Source organism: Microcebus murinus, chromosome 27 (genome assembly GCF_040939455.1).
Source record: "Microcebus murinus isolate Inina chromosome 27, M.murinus_Inina_mat1.0, whole genome shotgun sequence".
In the NCBI taxonomy this organism is placed as follows: Eukaryota; Metazoa; Chordata; class Mammalia; order Primates; family Cheirogaleidae; genus Microcebus; species Microcebus murinus.
This window is the reverse complement of record NC_134130.1, coordinates 8719924-8736221: the sequence shown is the minus strand read 5'-3', so window position 1 is coordinate 8736221 and position 16298 is coordinate 8719924. Positions and strand designations below refer to the sequence as shown.

General features: G+C 36.8%; 1 protein-coding gene and 1 non-coding gene across 3 annotated transcripts in view; one reads left to right on the top strand and one right to left on the bottom strand.

The window, feature by feature from the left end:
* PRDM5 (PR/SET domain 5) overlaps positions 1–16298 on the bottom strand; it is a 170806-nt gene that overhangs the window by 87635 nt on the left and 66873 nt on the right. The window contains exons 4-8 of one of the 2 annotated variants that reach the window (XM_012745854.2): positions 12224–12392; positions 8877–9051; positions 7420–7512; positions 7037–7158; positions 2673–2752 (exon numbers count right to left, since the gene is read on the bottom strand). In XM_012745854.2, coding sequence (XP_012601308.1) covers positions 2673–2752; positions 7037–7158; positions 7420–7512; positions 8877–9051; positions 12224–12392 — 639 coding nt within the window. The remainder of the gene's footprint in view (positions 1–2672; positions 2753–7036; positions 7159–7419; positions 7513–8876; positions 9052–12223; positions 12393–16298) is intronic. The other variant, XM_012745856.2, reaches the window with a different exon arrangement.
* LOC142864952 (U6 spliceosomal RNA) lies at positions 1134–1240 on the top strand. The gene has a single exon (XR_012915246.1). It is a non-coding gene; the product is annotated as a U6 spliceosomal RNA (small nuclear RNA).

The following is a 16298-nucleotide window of genomic DNA, read 5'->3' as shown; positions in this document are numbered from 1 at the left end:
TTTTTCTTGGTATCTAAAATTTTAAAAATTATTAATCCACATATTAAATAGTAACTACAAAATGCTCATATTCACTTCTTAACTCTCATGGTTTCTGAAACATGAAAAATGTTTCAAAGTTGAATTGAATTGATATTCCCAATATCATAAAAAAGAACATTTACTATATATAAAAGCATTTTTTCATTATCTTACTTATAGTGAAAATTCAGGCCAAAGATATTTTCAAAACTCCTTAAAAGTCTTAATAACACAATCAGATTTCAAGCAAAAATGACAGGGTAATACTATTTATGCCTCATGCTAAGTAAACCATACCTTTTAAAAATTTTATAAAATTTCCAGTTTACCAAATTGATTTATAGAATAGTATTTTTGAATTTGAAGTCCCAAATTAAATAATTTTCAAGAAGGATCATAATATACCTTATTGGAATAACCTGCAGGTATTACATAGAATTAGGTTACATAGAATATAGGATAATATATAGTAATTTTAGTATACTATACTATAATTTGGCATTGTCATAAAGCACTATCTACTGGCAAGGTAAAATACTGCAGCTAAACTCTATTAGACATTAGATATACCCAACTATAAGAACAGTCAAAATTGGAGCCAATAAAACTGCCTATGGATTCAGAAAGGCTGACTAGTGAGGGACTACGCTATAACGAAGGAAGGACTGCATTGTGCTAATAAGTTATTAATATTATGAATAACATTCTGCAAAGACAACTCTTGAGCTCCAGCTTCTGTATTCCACAACCACCAGTGGGATTTCCTTCTGCCAAGATACTCCTTTCTCAGGGGAAAAAAGTTCTTACATCATGAAGAAAATAAATGAAAAGGGGGACATTATTCAGAATATGCTCTACAGCCAGCTTTGCTGAACACTCTAATTGGTAAAATATCAACCTCTAAAATGTAAATAGATCAGAGAAACAAATCATAGAATCATAGAAGTAAGAGGATGTTTAAAAGCTATCCTTTCCAGGAGACTTAATCTCTTTGTCTCAGACTAGGGCTCTGCTTCAGAAGCCAGAGAGATGAGGGGCAAGAGAAAGAGAGACCTAACAGACGTGCCGTCTGGAGTGGCATTCTGCACAAGACTCCTATAAGAGCAATCTCAGTGCTCACTTCGGCAGCACATATGCTAAAATCAAAATCATACAGAGAAGATTAGCATGTACCCTGCACAAGGATGGCACACAAGTTCATGAAGCATTTCATATTTTTAAACAATCTGACCACTTCTCAGCCTTTTGGCTAAAATCTGATGCCATCTAATAAAATCACCACTTGGAAACTGAAAAAAAAAAAAAAAAAGTAGTTCCATGGCACTCAAGAAGAAAAACAAACAAAATAACACCAATCAGTTCAATGTCCCATTTCATAAATGAGAAAACAATGGCCCAATGTGACATGGAGGGCTAGTGACAGAGAAAGAAGAGACTCACTGCTTCGACTCCCAGTCAAGTACTTGTCCCATTATTTCTCCCTAAGGATCAAAATCACTCAACAAAAAGGATATATAACACAATAATTTAACTGTCTTACATGTTAAAAGTTAAATCCACAGCATGTGATTGTAGCTACTGCATTAAAAAATCATATGAATTTTAAATCTTGTCAAACCACTTTGGAATGCAGCTATATATAAGCAAAGAGATAAAATTCATATTATAAATCATAACAAAAGGAAAATTTTGTTTTCACTAGCACCATCTCCCTTCTCCTTTGGTACAAAATCACTAAAATAAAGTATTTCAGGCTCCTAGATATTCCAAAAAAAATATGTGAAATTAGAAAATGATCATTTATATCTTTGTTATAATAATAAAATACAATATGAATATTTGGACCCAGTCATGATACGAACAAAAATCTAAATTCCATTATAATTCTATTTTATTGTAAATTATACTAACTCGTTGCTAATGTTGTTAGAGTTAATAACTGTCATTTATTTTTCAGATTAACTTTTCACATCAAAATAATAATACCAACATATACTTATTCAAAATATGTTCATTTGATTTCCTCCTAATATAATCATTTGTTTCTGCGAACAACACTTGGGCATACAAATCTATGAGTTAATGCTTAATCACCTTAATGGTAAAAGAACGGCAGAAAGTAAAATCAAGTTCACTGAACATTATGTTGGCAACTCGTTACATTATTATAACATATTATTATTACATTACTTTTATTTTTAGCTTGTCAAAATATTGCAGCTTATCTTTGTTGTTGCAGACTAAACTATAATATGCAATCATTTCAGTATCCAAATGCTATGGCCCTCCACATTATAAATACATAAAAATGTATACTTTCCTCATAGATTTATATTTCCTGAGCAAGTAGCAACTGATAAAGCTTAAAACCAAGGTGGGGTGTTATAAATGAGAAACTCATCCAGACATGGCACTTCACATTGAAGAAATATTTCTACTACCTCTGAATAACAATAAATAATTTAAAATATCCTTATGCAGTTTACTTTTCTGCATGTTGGCCTTGCATTCTAGAATATATTAGTGCTAAAATTAATGACATAGCTCTGTCTTAACAATATAAAACAATCAACTAAAAATTTACATGGCAGACACTATAAATGACCAAAAGATCTTATATTGTGCTGACTGCTAATGTTTATCTTACTGACCTTTCTATGTTCCTGTAGGCTTGATGCTGATGAACACTTTTTATTACACACTGAACATATGAGCTTTTTCTTAGGATCTCCTAAAATAGAAATAAATACCATCATGATTTAAATGAGACTATTAAGAGGAGCAACAGATACAGTTTTTCTAGGTGATATGTAATTTAATCTTCACAATTTAGAATTCTAAACTATTCAGTGTTATAGACATATCTATTAAACTCAAAGAGTAAGTTGTATTTTAAAACCTTTCTTTTTAAATCAGAGAAATCTTCCATTTCATATACTACTTTCTACACTTATAAATAGGCCTTTCACCTTTCCATGTACTAATTAGTGTATAGTATTAAAAGAGAAAAGCATATATCCACAAAGAATTCAAATCAAATTTAACCAAATATATTTATAAACAAAAAAATTGGATTTATCAATTCATAAATTGATTTTGCTACTTCTTTTCCATTTCAATAGAATATTGAATTTCCATTTTCCATTTCAATAGAATATTGAATTTCTAATTTCTATTGAAATTCCATTTCAATAGAATATTTTATTTAATCAGCTAGGTTTTTAAAGATGGAATTCATAGATTATGCTTTTCAGCACTAGACTCTTGTAAAATCTATGAGCAGATGCTTTATCAAATTAATGTTAAAAATAAAATAAAGTTCAATAAAACATTATATTGACAATTCCTATTATTACACAGATCAAAACAAAGCCCAATTTTGTCTTCTCACATAATGATTATGCTTATAGTAGCTCATTTCATATTTTGAATTTCAGTGGTTATAGAAATGAACAGTCAATAAAACATTTTTTAAAGTGATGTAAAAACAGTATCATCTGTACCACAATAAATAACCACAAAACGGTTTATCAACTTTTAATTGGCTGATTTCAAATACACATAGAGCAAGCACATAGTGTAATGAACCACCACGTCTATATCACCCAGCCCAACAACAGCAAACCCACGGCCACTGCCGCCCCAACCTGAACGCAAGCACTCCCCCATTCCCCCATTATCTTAAAGCAAATCCCAAACAAGTGAAACCAATATTACAAAGTGATTTGATTGTATTATAGCACCATGTTTATGAAAGAGAAACACATTTGTAGAAAATGCAAAATATGAATTTTTGTGCTATTATTCAAGCTACCTGTTTCAATGTTTTTAGTATGCTAAATATTACAGCCAAGAATAACTTTCTTAGTAATTGACAAGGCAATGGCTACAAAAGGAGAAAATTCTCTCTAGCAAAATGAATATCTGATAGCATGTATTTTGCCATCAATTCCCCATACGTATGTTTAGGAAACGCTTATGATTATTTATCTGAAGGTGTAGATAGATATTATCTCCCATAAATACAAAGTTTCTATGTTAGCATCCACAGAATCTGAGCAAAAGAGCACTATGGGAAGTAGGTTTAGGAGCTAAGCCCCTCCAACCTGTTTCTACTGGGTAACTGAAGATTCTCATCGCCCTAACACTTCCATAGGTTCGAGAACAACAGCATCTACAAAGCCATTGTAGCCAGTTGAGATGCAACTAACAAAATATTCAGGGAGACATTACTTACAGCAGTAGAGAATGGGGGAAGAAATCAGTACAACTGTACTGAATACATACTCACTTAAGTACTCGAGTTTCAACACACTGTGAATTAAGTATGGTTTTAGGAGCTGGTCTGAGAACCTACCTACCATATATTATGGTTTCTATGGGAAAATGTGATCAACATTTAAAAGAATCAGCTTCTCTCCTCTCACGATCTTCAATTCATATCACCTAACAAGGAACATTTGCCATCACAAGTGGAAAAGCTGCAAGATCTTCTCTTTCCTTGAATATCTTTGCCTTTTTCTATAACAAAACATTCTATAATCATATTTATGAGTACAGCTTTGCTTGCTATTCCCAACAGGGAATATTCTTTCCCAAAACATCTGTGTAGTTCATGGAAGAAAGGGGCCTATGAATGAGAGAATCAAATTATGCACCAATTCCAGCAAGAGATACGGCATAGTGACCGTTAGCCGAAATACAGCAAGAATTCACATTTGATACAATCCACGACATAGAAAAAATCAGAAAACAAAATTTCCTTGTATGAATTATTTCCTACAAAATCACCATGAATTTCCAGAATAAGTAATAGTACAATATCCAAGGCCAATTATAAGAAACCTCAAAGAAATTTTCTTAGAGCACAGCCTGAACACCATATGCCCTGTAAGATAAATGCAGAAGTTTCCAGAGATTCAGAACGCATCTGGTTTTTTATTTAGTTCAGCAAAGTTAACTTTAAAACTGACATGAAAGTTCTGTTACAATATATTGCAGACATAGATGAAGAAAATTAAGAATAGCATTTTAACTAGAACGGCATTAAAAAAAAATATGATGGCAAATCTATCAAAAAGTTATGCTTACCTTTTGCAAATCATAAGGAAGGTCTCAGTATACCGAATTCAGAAAAATTTCATCTTCCCCTGATCAGCCACATATTCTTTTTTTTTTTTTCTTTTAAGACAGAGTCTCACTGTGTTGCTCAGGCTAGAGTGCCATGGCATCAGCCTAGCTCACAGCAACCTCAAACTCCTGGGCTCAAGCAATCCTCCTGCCTCAGCCTCCCGAGTAGCTGGGACTACAGGCATGCGCCACCATGCCTGGCTAATTTTTTCTATATATATTAGTTGGCCAATTAATTTATTTCTATTTATAGTAGAGATGGGGGTCTCGCTCTTGCTCAGGCTAGTTTCGAACTCCTGAGCTTGAACAATCCACCCGCCTCGGCCTCCCAGAATGCTAGGATTACAGGCATGAGCCACCACGCCCGGCCTGCTATATATTCTTCAAAAGGAATGAAAGAAACCAGAACACTGCAGGGTCCTAGTAAGGAGCAGCGACCTGAAGGTGTATTCTGCCAGGTCTCCTCCTGCCACCAGGGCGCTCATGCAAACCTCTCATGTAACGTGCAGCTCAAACCGAGGATGCAGCTAACGCCAACAGCCACGCTCACACGAGCCTCTACAACTTTAACATTATTAAATATTACTTTAATAGTATTAATTAATTAATGTTATTAAATTAACATTATTAAAGTAGGTACTTTTTGGACAATGAACAAAGACAGGATACAGATACTGGGTACAGACTGTCCTTGTCACCTAAATATGAGAATAACCAAGAAGGGAGAAAAAGAAATCCACTTTCCTCCATATCCAGTGACGCATTTCTATCTGCTTCCCAGAGCCAAGGGCAAAAGTAAACACGTGAGAAAAGGAAATGCACAGAAGAACATGCAGAGTTCCCTGAACCTCCTATCAGGAGACCTGAAGAAGTCAAAAGTCAACACTGGCGACACAGCTACCCCTTCAACTCAGCGCTGCACACCCCATCCCTAAACCCAAGTACACGTACTGCCTGCCTCCCATGTGCTGAGCAGATAAAATCTAAGTGACAGTCAAATTTTATATTTGTTTTACTGTTTAGCTAGCCATTAGAAGGAATTCGTAGAGTTTGTTTTATGAACCTAAATGTTTTCAATGTCTCTGTCAAAATGTAGTTAGGGATTTTCTTTAATATGGGAGAACTTTAAGCATTAAAAAAATCAGATTTGAGTGCAAAAATGTTAAGGCAGAAGGGTGTCACTTAATAGTTTCAAAATATATCTACAATCATCAATTTTAACAATTTATAAAATAAATTCCATATGCCAAAACATTAAAATTGTTGTTTAAAAAATATCAGTTCTTCCATACTATTAAGTGAAGTTTCCCAAGAATGGAAAAACAAGCACCACATACACTCACCAGCAAATTGGTATTAACTGAGCAGCACCTAAGTGGTCACATAGGTACTACAGTAATAGGGTATTGGGCAGGTGGGAGGGGGGAGGGGGGCGGGTATATACATACATAATGAGTGAGATGTGCACCATCTGGGGGATGGTCATGGTGGAGACTCAGACTTGTGGGGGGAGGGGGGAAAATGGGCATTTATTGAAACCTTAAAATCTGTACCCCCATAATATGCCGAAAAAATATATATATATATCAGTTCTTAATGCACCTGACACAGCATATCTAGTTACGCCAAGCATATCTAGACTCTAGCTAAGGTTTATAGTTATGAATAATTCAGAGAGGGGGGAAAATGACAAATGCTCCTGAAATCGACTTAAGAAAGAAAGAGTTTTCAGTGAAAGAAAAAAAATCCACTGCCAGAGCCGCACATCTGTGTGAAGCACAATGGAAAAGCCAGCTCTCTCTCCTCGGGAGTGAGAATTAAAAACAGATCACTGCGGCCTGGGGAAGGAAGCCCCTTGAAAAATGACACCCCAGTGACTCCTCACCAGTGTGGACATTCTCCTGGTGCCTTTTCAGGGCATCCTTGCTCTTCAGCCTCTTCCCACAGCTGCCGGCCTTGCACACGAACCTGGAATCCCCCCGGCAAGTCTCTTGATGCTGCTCAAAACTACAAGACAACCAGCAAGGGGAACAGGGAGAAGAAATGGTGAAGACATACCCACAAAATTCAAACATCACAGCAAGCTTTGGTAATACATGCTCCCTGTGGAGTCTCGGGATCATTCCATGCATTACCTCTGCAGGTAAGAGGAAAAGCATTTAAATTCGGAAGCCATGTGATACTGAATTACTAATAAGCATGAAAGCATGCATGCAAAAAAATAACCCACAACCATACAACAGTCATCTGATAACTCAGACACAAAACCTCAATGCTGAACTGAAGGAAGAATTGCAAACAGAGCACTGAAAACCTCGCGAAGAATTCTTCAGACTGCTTTTCGCTGTGCACTGAAGAACACTAAGGGAAAATAGGAAAAAAAGAGAGAGAGAAACAAAAACTGGAAATCTAAGACAAAAATGTATAAGAATATGCCAACTCTGAATAAAGTCACATTCATAATCCCTCTTTTCATTCTGTCTTTTTTGCCTTTTAAATATTTTAGTAGTACCTTATTTAACTATAAGTCCCAGCTTGGCAAAGGTAACTTCTGTATAAATATATAATACTAACTATAATAAAAGCTGACTAGAATGCAATTTAAAGACTATTTAAAAAGTATACAGCCCTTGTTTTCTTAAGAACCTGTAAAAGAATCTCTAAATATGTAATCTCTTGCTATTATAAAAGTTTCAATGTTTTAAACATTAAGCTGAAGTTTTAAGCAGAAATTTTTCATCTCCATTTTTATAAGTAAAAGCTGATGCATATAATATATAGAAATAATCTTAATGTGAAATTAGCATATTTCAAATTTTACTTTAATGAAACAAAAAATATAACATTAAACCTATGTTAAAATTTTCTTGCTCATATATAAAGTGCCATTCTGTTAAAAACAGAAGTTTGGAGAAAGAAAGTAAATGAAGGCAAGGGAATGCAAAAGAGAAGAGAGAGACGTATATTGATGGCATGGGATAATGTCATTTTTATGACTTTCATATTGGAATTAATTGGTTTCAAGAAAATGATAGTCTACAGTGGTATTGAATATGCAAACATGCTTTTAAATTACTTAAATTCAATTATTAATTAAAATAAAAACCTGTAGTTAGTAAAATAAAAATAACATTTTACAAATACATGTACCCACTTTTGCACATTTAAATTTTATGTTGTAATTATAAATTGTTAAAATAATAAAAGCACAGAGCAATGCATGGGATCATTAATTCATCATGTTGTCATATCCTGTACTTATTCATCTTTAAATTATTCTTGCAAAGTTGCTGTCAAATAAATAGGGCTTCTTTATACTCTGAATTCTCTCCATTTCTGAAACTTTTCTTTAACAGATTCCAGAAGGAATATAAAACATAGACAACTAAAACTTGATCTGTCACCCCAAAACATTAGCTAAATTAAGTATATCTGAATTTCAAATTAAACCAATAAGCTTGATATTTAACAGCAAGCTATTAAATGAACAAAGATTGATTAGCATAAACAATATGTACTTGTTAGAATTGATGACCAGAATATTTCCAATATCGACATACATGAGTTAATGACAATGACAATGGAAAAGGTTTGATTTCTCTGTCACTCAAACACACACAAACATATGTGCACACACATGGGTTAGAAACCATAAGTCAAGCTGAATGAAATAGTTTAATAAAGTGTTAGCTTATAATTTTACAGACATTCTTTAATATACGCACTGTCTTTGCAAAGCCTGCTTAACTGGGAATTTCTTCCCACAGTTCTTGCACTTAAATTCTTTCTCCTCTGTGGGCTTCTGGTGCAGCGTCTGAAGATGCTCAGCAAGAATGTCCTCACTGGTAAAACTCGACTCGCAATGAGGACAGGCACAGTCCTCTTGACTGCCAGGGCGACCTGCACATGCATAAGGAAAAGCATTTGCTCACAGCCCAGAACTGCTCAGTTTCACTCCCATTTTAAAATCAAAATTAATGTGCTTAATGGTACCATAGACATAAATTCTTATTACCTCTGTGAATATTAACAGTACTGTCCAGAAAACAGGAAGTGTTACTAGAGAGAAATACATTATTTGTTAAATATTTTTACATGTGTTTTCACCAAATTAATACAAAATCAAATTCAATATTTAACTTGTTCTATAATGTTAACTTCCCAGAGTTATTAACAAATGTTACATTACAAAACAAAAGTTTTCCCTGCAATGAGTCATTTTTAGCTCACCATCCTTCACAAGGAGAAAAATACAACTGAGCCATACTATGTTGAATTATCAAGGAGAAACCCACAGATAAGTGGGAAAAAAATCAAGGTCATTAAAACCACATTGGCTACAACAAGAATGTGAGTGAGACTCTATTGTCCCATGTGGACTGAGGCATTTCTGCCTAAATTTCTCAGAATGCCATGTAAATTACACATATTTTATTCTGATTATCAAATAAAGTTAGATTTAGAAAATAAAGAAAATCAAAAACACCACTAATCCCATCTTAAAGAGACAATATATTTCCAAGCCTGACTTATCTTTAGGGCATATATATTTTATACAATCTAGGAACAGGTACATTTATGATCATACTTAATATGCAATTTTACATGTTGCTCTTTTTTGTAATTTATCATCTTTTCTAGTCAAATGTCTTGGGGTTGTTTTTTTTTTAAACTTAAAGTACCATAATTTATTTAACTAAACGTTTCCATTGTTAGACATTTGGGTGGCTCCTTCGCTTCTTTTTTTTTTTTTTTTTTGCTGAGTTTTGTTTAGTCTCTTTGCTTTTCTAAACAAGACACTAAGAATTCTAAAATCAAAATAGCAACAAAGTATTTGGCTCATACATTTGAAAATATTTGTTTCGGTTTCTGTTGATTTTTTTATAAAGATAATGAAAACTGATATTTTGATAACTACGGCAGAAAGCAGGTCAGTAATAGATAAGTAGGAGACTTACTTTTAAATCAAAATAATGGACATAATAATAACTAGTCCTGGGGATGACAGGAAAAAAAAAATGCTAAAACAAAGAAAATACAGAATGATGCAGAAATAATTCCCATCACCCAGAATCTGATATTCCAAACAGCATAATACATATTTGAAAATAGAACAGACTATAAGCCTGTCCTTATCTTCCTATTAAAAAATTCAACTAAAATAAAGAAACAGAAGCATAAGTTGACAATGGGGAGAGAATGCTCATACTCTCTCATGTTAACGGAAAAAAAGCCGAAGTCTGAAAAATAATTTAAAGAGATTTATTCTGAGTCAAAGTTAAGGACCATGACCTGGAGCCACGCCCAAGAAGCCTTGAGCAAGTGGATTCGCTGTGGCTGGGTTTCAGTTTGGTTTTATACATTTCAGGGAGACAGGGGTTACAGGTAAAGTCATAAATCAATATGTGGAAGGGAAACATTGGTTTGGCCCGAAAAGGTGGGCCATCTCGAAGCAGGGACTTACAGGTTATAGGTGGGTTTAAAGAGTCTTTTACATATAATTGGATATAGACGTGAAGCTTTGTCTAAAGGCTTGAACTGTTTTAAGATAAGGAGTTGTTTATCAGAGATAAGCCATGGGACATAGATTTGCTGTGTTAATTGAGGACCTGCAGGTCTGTCTTGCATACCCTTAGGCCTATTAATGGGTTACAAAGGATGTCCCCAAGAAGGGACATGGGCATGATGAGGCCTGTCTGACGTCCCTCCTCATGGCAGGCAATTTAGTTTTAGGATATCCCCCTGGCCAAGAGGGGGGTCCATTCAGTCAGTCAGTGGAGGGTGAGCCTTAAGATTTTATTTGAGTTCACACTCAGCTGATGACCTATGGTTAAAATAGAAAATTCATATGAAAAGCATTACTACCACTATGACTAATGAAACCAGTGTCACTTCTGAAATGGCTTTGCTATACAGAATAGAAAAATGCTATATAGTAAGTACCAGCCTGGTATGGTTTGAAAGTTCATGTACCCCCAAAATTCATATGTTGAGGCCTACTTTCCAAGTGGAATAGTATTAAGAGGTGGGCCTTTAAGAGGGACTAGGTTATGAGTGCTCTGTCCTCATAGGTCAGCTTAGTGCCCTTATAAAGGAGGGCGCTCATATGGTCCTTCTTTTACAGGAGGACACAGCTAGAAAGTGACATCTAATGAGCAATGGGCCCTCCCAGGACACCAAATCTGCTGGCACCTTGATCTGGGACGTCCCAGGCTCCAGGACTATGAGCGAGACGTTTCTGTTGCTTACGAAGTACTCAGCCTAAGGTATTTTGTGATAATAGCCCAAACGGACTAAGATACAGCCTATTACAAAGTATGAATACCTAGAACATCATTCATATGTCCCTCAGGAGGAAAACACACCGTAATAGAAATGAGGCCCAATAATTGATTATTCCCCAAAAGTTGACAAGCAAGTGACATCTATCTCCTGGATTGCAGGACTGACTGATTTAGTGATCTCTGACTATGGTCCCTGACTGTGGTCACTCGTTTTGGTCATCAAACTATGAAAACCTGGCAATCCCACAGGCCTATGATAGGAACAGGAAGAGATTCCCAGAAGCTCCAGATTCCCAAAAGATCTCAAACGAGAGATCAACCCAGAACCTACCTCCAGGAATCAACGCCCTAGGCTCCAGCAGGGCCTTCTTGTGCACCTGACCTCACCTTTTCCCACGTGCAGAAGAAAACGTAATGTCTCAGGGAATTAGCGACTTGCCCAGTGTTGCAAGACTGACAAGTGACAGGGCAATGGCAAGAGTACAGAAGTCCTTACTACTTGTGACCCCAATGTACCAGTAAGAGCAGTGAGCGCCAGAGGCTGCCCCAACAATGCCGCGCACCCCTGACGTTGGCAGCTCTACAGGGCACTTCTGTCACCCATCCCCAGCGTTCTTTTCCTGCTGTCAGAAAGATGAGCCCATAGCTGGATACCCTCTGAGAATAGTTTCAACAAAAACTCCCTTTGAGACCACCATATTACAATGCAACTATAATTCAACCGCAGCTCAAACTACATTGCTTCTACAACGATTGTTCTCTCAGATCACCAATGAAAGATGCAATACCTTTCCTGCCAGGTGTGGATTCAGAATTTTCAACTTCCCCTTCCTTGATGACTGTCATAATGTGCTGTTCTTCCTCGTCAGCCTCCATGTCGCTATCCAGGTAGCCAATCAGAAGTTCTGTGTCTGTTTCTATGTCTTCAACTGCCAAATAGAAAATGTTTTCCCCTTCCTGAAACAAAATTTTCAAAAAGCTGAACCATTCATTTGTTTCTGATAGTGATTAAGAAATCATTTTAAGATACAATGAGTACCATGTGCCCATGAAAAATTACTATTATACTTATTTTATATCTCCAATTGATGTGGATGCTGAAAAAGTAAAGTGGCAATATATATATATATATATATATACATATATATATATATTGACACAGGAAATACGGATAATTATGTCAAATTTTTAAGTAAATTCTGCATCATTAATTGGCCTTATGCAAATAACACCTTGTGGAGGCCTATAAATGCAGTTTGTCAAGCAATGGTGTCACTTATACATCCAGACAGAAAGCAATGAAATAGCAATGATTTTATTATAATTTACATTAGGTGCAAAACTGAAAGAAAAAAATGTTTTCAAGTTTCAGAGAAATTGCAAACCAATTCTTTCCCTGAAAGAATGTACAAAAAGCTAAATCAGAAATTGAAAAAGAGACTAGACATCTGGTGAGTTCAAGGTATTGACTGAGCTGTCATGTGTACCTCACCTCTTTGGCCTCCTAAACATCACTGAAATGAGAGATGAGAAGGGGGGAAAAAAACCAAAAACACTAGGTCCACCATCAACATAATAAAATTTTTTAGAAAATCATAGAAGACATGGTTGAAATGACAGATAATCGAGGCAGAGGAAACCTCAACTAATCACAGACACGGAAGAGGAATGTTGCGAAGAAGAACCACCTTTCCAAAGAAATCCCAGAGAAACTTCACACTTGGAATCAACTGGCACAAAAGCCCCACTGGGCCTTGGGCCAATCACCAGGGAAGCTGGAACTGAAGCTTCCAGGCTGGCCATCCCGGGAGAAAGCACCAGAATTGCTTTCCTTTGCATCGCGGAGGGTTTGTTCCAGGAAGTTTCCTGGCTGGGCTGTGGAGGATAAAGGGAAGCAAACCACAGCCTGGATTTACTGAACCTTCATGTTGGGCAAAGAAAATATGCTCCACCCACAAGCGAAACTCAAAAAGTCTTCTTTTCTCTGGCAGCACCCAGACTCAGGCTACAGAGAAGGAGGGGAGCTCAAAGGGGAAGAGGCAAGAGAGGGAGGAAGAGGCACCTGTAACAGACGTACAGGTGTGCATGCGTGTACACACACAGAACGCTTGTGAAAACTGGAAAGGTGTGCATCGAATTGTTTACACAGTAATCACTGTCGATGGAAAAGAAGCCAAAGTCTGCAAAATAATTTTAAAGAGATTTATTCTGAGCCAAATTTGAGGACCATGACCCAGAGCCACACCCAAGAAGCCTCGAGCAAGTGGACTCACTGTGGCTGGGTTACAGTTTGGTTTTATACATTTCAGGGAGATGGGGGTTACAGGTGAAGTCATAAATCAATACGTTGAAGGCATACATTGGGTTGGCCCAAAAAGGTGGGACATCTTGAAGGGGGGGACTTACAGGTAATAGGTGGGTTTGAAGACTCTTTGACTTGTAATTGGTTAAAGACATGAAACTTTGTCTAAAGGCTTGAACTGTTTTAAGATAAGGAGCTGTTAATCAAAGACAAGCCACTGGGCATATATTTGTTGTGTGAATTGAGGACCTGCAGATTTGTCTTGCATACCCTTAGGCCTTTTATCAGGTTACAAAGGATGCCCCCAAGAAGGGAGGGGGGCATGATGAGGCCTGTCTGACCTCCCACTTCATGGCATACAATTTAGTTTTAGGATATCCCCTTGGCCAAGAGGGTGTCCATTCAGTCAGTCGGTTGGGGGTGAGCCTTATGATTTTATTTTAGTTCATATCACTTGGACGTTGGGAAGGAAATTGCATTTGTATAGGCAATGAGTTTTTTAGGCCAAGCTAAGATGGCTGCCGCAATGTTTCTTCTGGCCCTGGGCCCCCCACCGCCCCCTCCAAGCCGGCCTTCTGGGGAGGCATGAATCAGCATGTTCATGTAACCAAATTGTCATCTCCTACGTGAACCCATGTGATCACGCTTTCCCATGGCTTGCTGCCACTGTTGTTCTGAGCCATATATAAGCGCTCGCCATGTTCTTGGCCATGCTTTTCACCATGGCTGAACCCCCTTCCCTCAATAAAGAGCATGTCTCACCTGCCTGCTGACACTCACCTTTTCTTCCAATTTCCGAAGCCTGCGCCACAGCACAAGCTAGCCACAGAGTGTCCTCCTCACAGAGAGGGGTTTATATTCAACATTGTTTTAGTTCTGGGGTTTGTTTTAAAGACAAGCATAGATTATTTTGTAATTGAAAATACAATATATATCAGAAAATCCCATGGGATAGACAGAAATGATGATTATATTCATCCAATACTGTGGAAGGAGGACTTGATGCAAAAGTTCAAAGCACTGAAGCAAATCTAACCACGACCTACACATAATTAAAGGACTTTCCTGTAACATCTTGAACATTCTTAAAGGTGTTTGAATTCATTCCTCTGGAAGCATAAAACGTTATTTCTAATTAAGAATGCTGAATAAACTTTTATGCAATTGTTGTTCCTGGTACAAAAACAAACACACAATAGACTTTCAGCAAAAGAGAGGTCTCTTTAAATTCACTCAGAGGCAGCACTTCCCCATGTTTGGAAACCACTGGCTGAGAGATTATCCAAAGCACCTGAGGCCTCACCTAATGAAGCCTTCAAAATACAATCATAAATCTCAGTGTGTATCTGATCGATATCCAAGAAAGTTAATTGAAATGTCTTCCTAGTATATTAGTCATTAGTTGTGTGACAGCTCTCATAGCACCAAGAAAAGATAATAGTTTTTAATTTTAAAACATGATAACATTAACTTAAACTGTAAGCATAAGGTATAGTATGTTTATTTCGGAGATCTGTAATAAAAGACAATTGTAATATACCAACTAAACTTTAAGGAAAGTAATAGCAGCATAATAAGCTCCAAAGGACCAACCACAGGTTGTTTCTGTTTGTCAAAAAAGTGATGTGGCGAAGAATATATCTACAGGTATTACTCTAATGTGTTTATTCAGTGGGGCTATCTAGATACCTTTGTATATATAATTCCTACCACTGCCCAGAACAAGAGTCTCTTCCTTTCCATTTGCTACCACAGTTGTACTAAAAGGCCTCCCTCGCACAGCCTCCTTGCCTGCTCTGCTCGGCCTTAATCACCCTGCAGTTCTCACAACTCTCCATTGTCGTTTTCCTTCTCAACTTCTGAATGTCAGAACCTGCCATGCTCCTAATTTGAGAAACCACTTGTCCCACCTGTAGGCTCGTCCCAGGTCCAATCTCTTGCCCTTGGCAAGAAGGATGAGGAGTGTTGGTCCAATGCTCCAGGTCCCAGTTTCGACTTCCTGCTGTCATTAGCCCGGCTGCCACCATGCGCTCCAGACTTAAGAGGTGCTTTAATATTCTGACTCTGAGATGTGCTTCTCCTCACTACAGCTACCATTTCTGGTCACTGGGTGTGTGGCTTAGTCCCTAAACATAATCCCTCCATGACTTCTTGTAGATACACTTCAGGGATTAGTGCCTTCCTGTGACTGACTGGGGGCTGGAATCCACACTTAAGGTTCAAGCCATTGGCTACAGATGATTTTGCTAAAAACACTTAGAAAGCTGTTGAACATCATGGTCCGCTCAAAAGCAAACATTCCTCAGCCATTGGTTACCACAGTATTGCGATTTCAATATAACACAGAAAGAGAGATTTTTACAATTGTCATTCTTCTCTTGCATAACTGTCCATCATTCTGAATTTTTTTTGTGTGTTTTTTAGTCTTGTTTCACTTTGCTTTATTTTATTTGCACATAATTTTTGGCTAATTATTTCTATTGCAAGCTTTTTATAATGCCAAAAAGTTGCAACAGCCTAAATGCCCAACAATATAAGTTGGAAAAAGTCAAATATCTAAC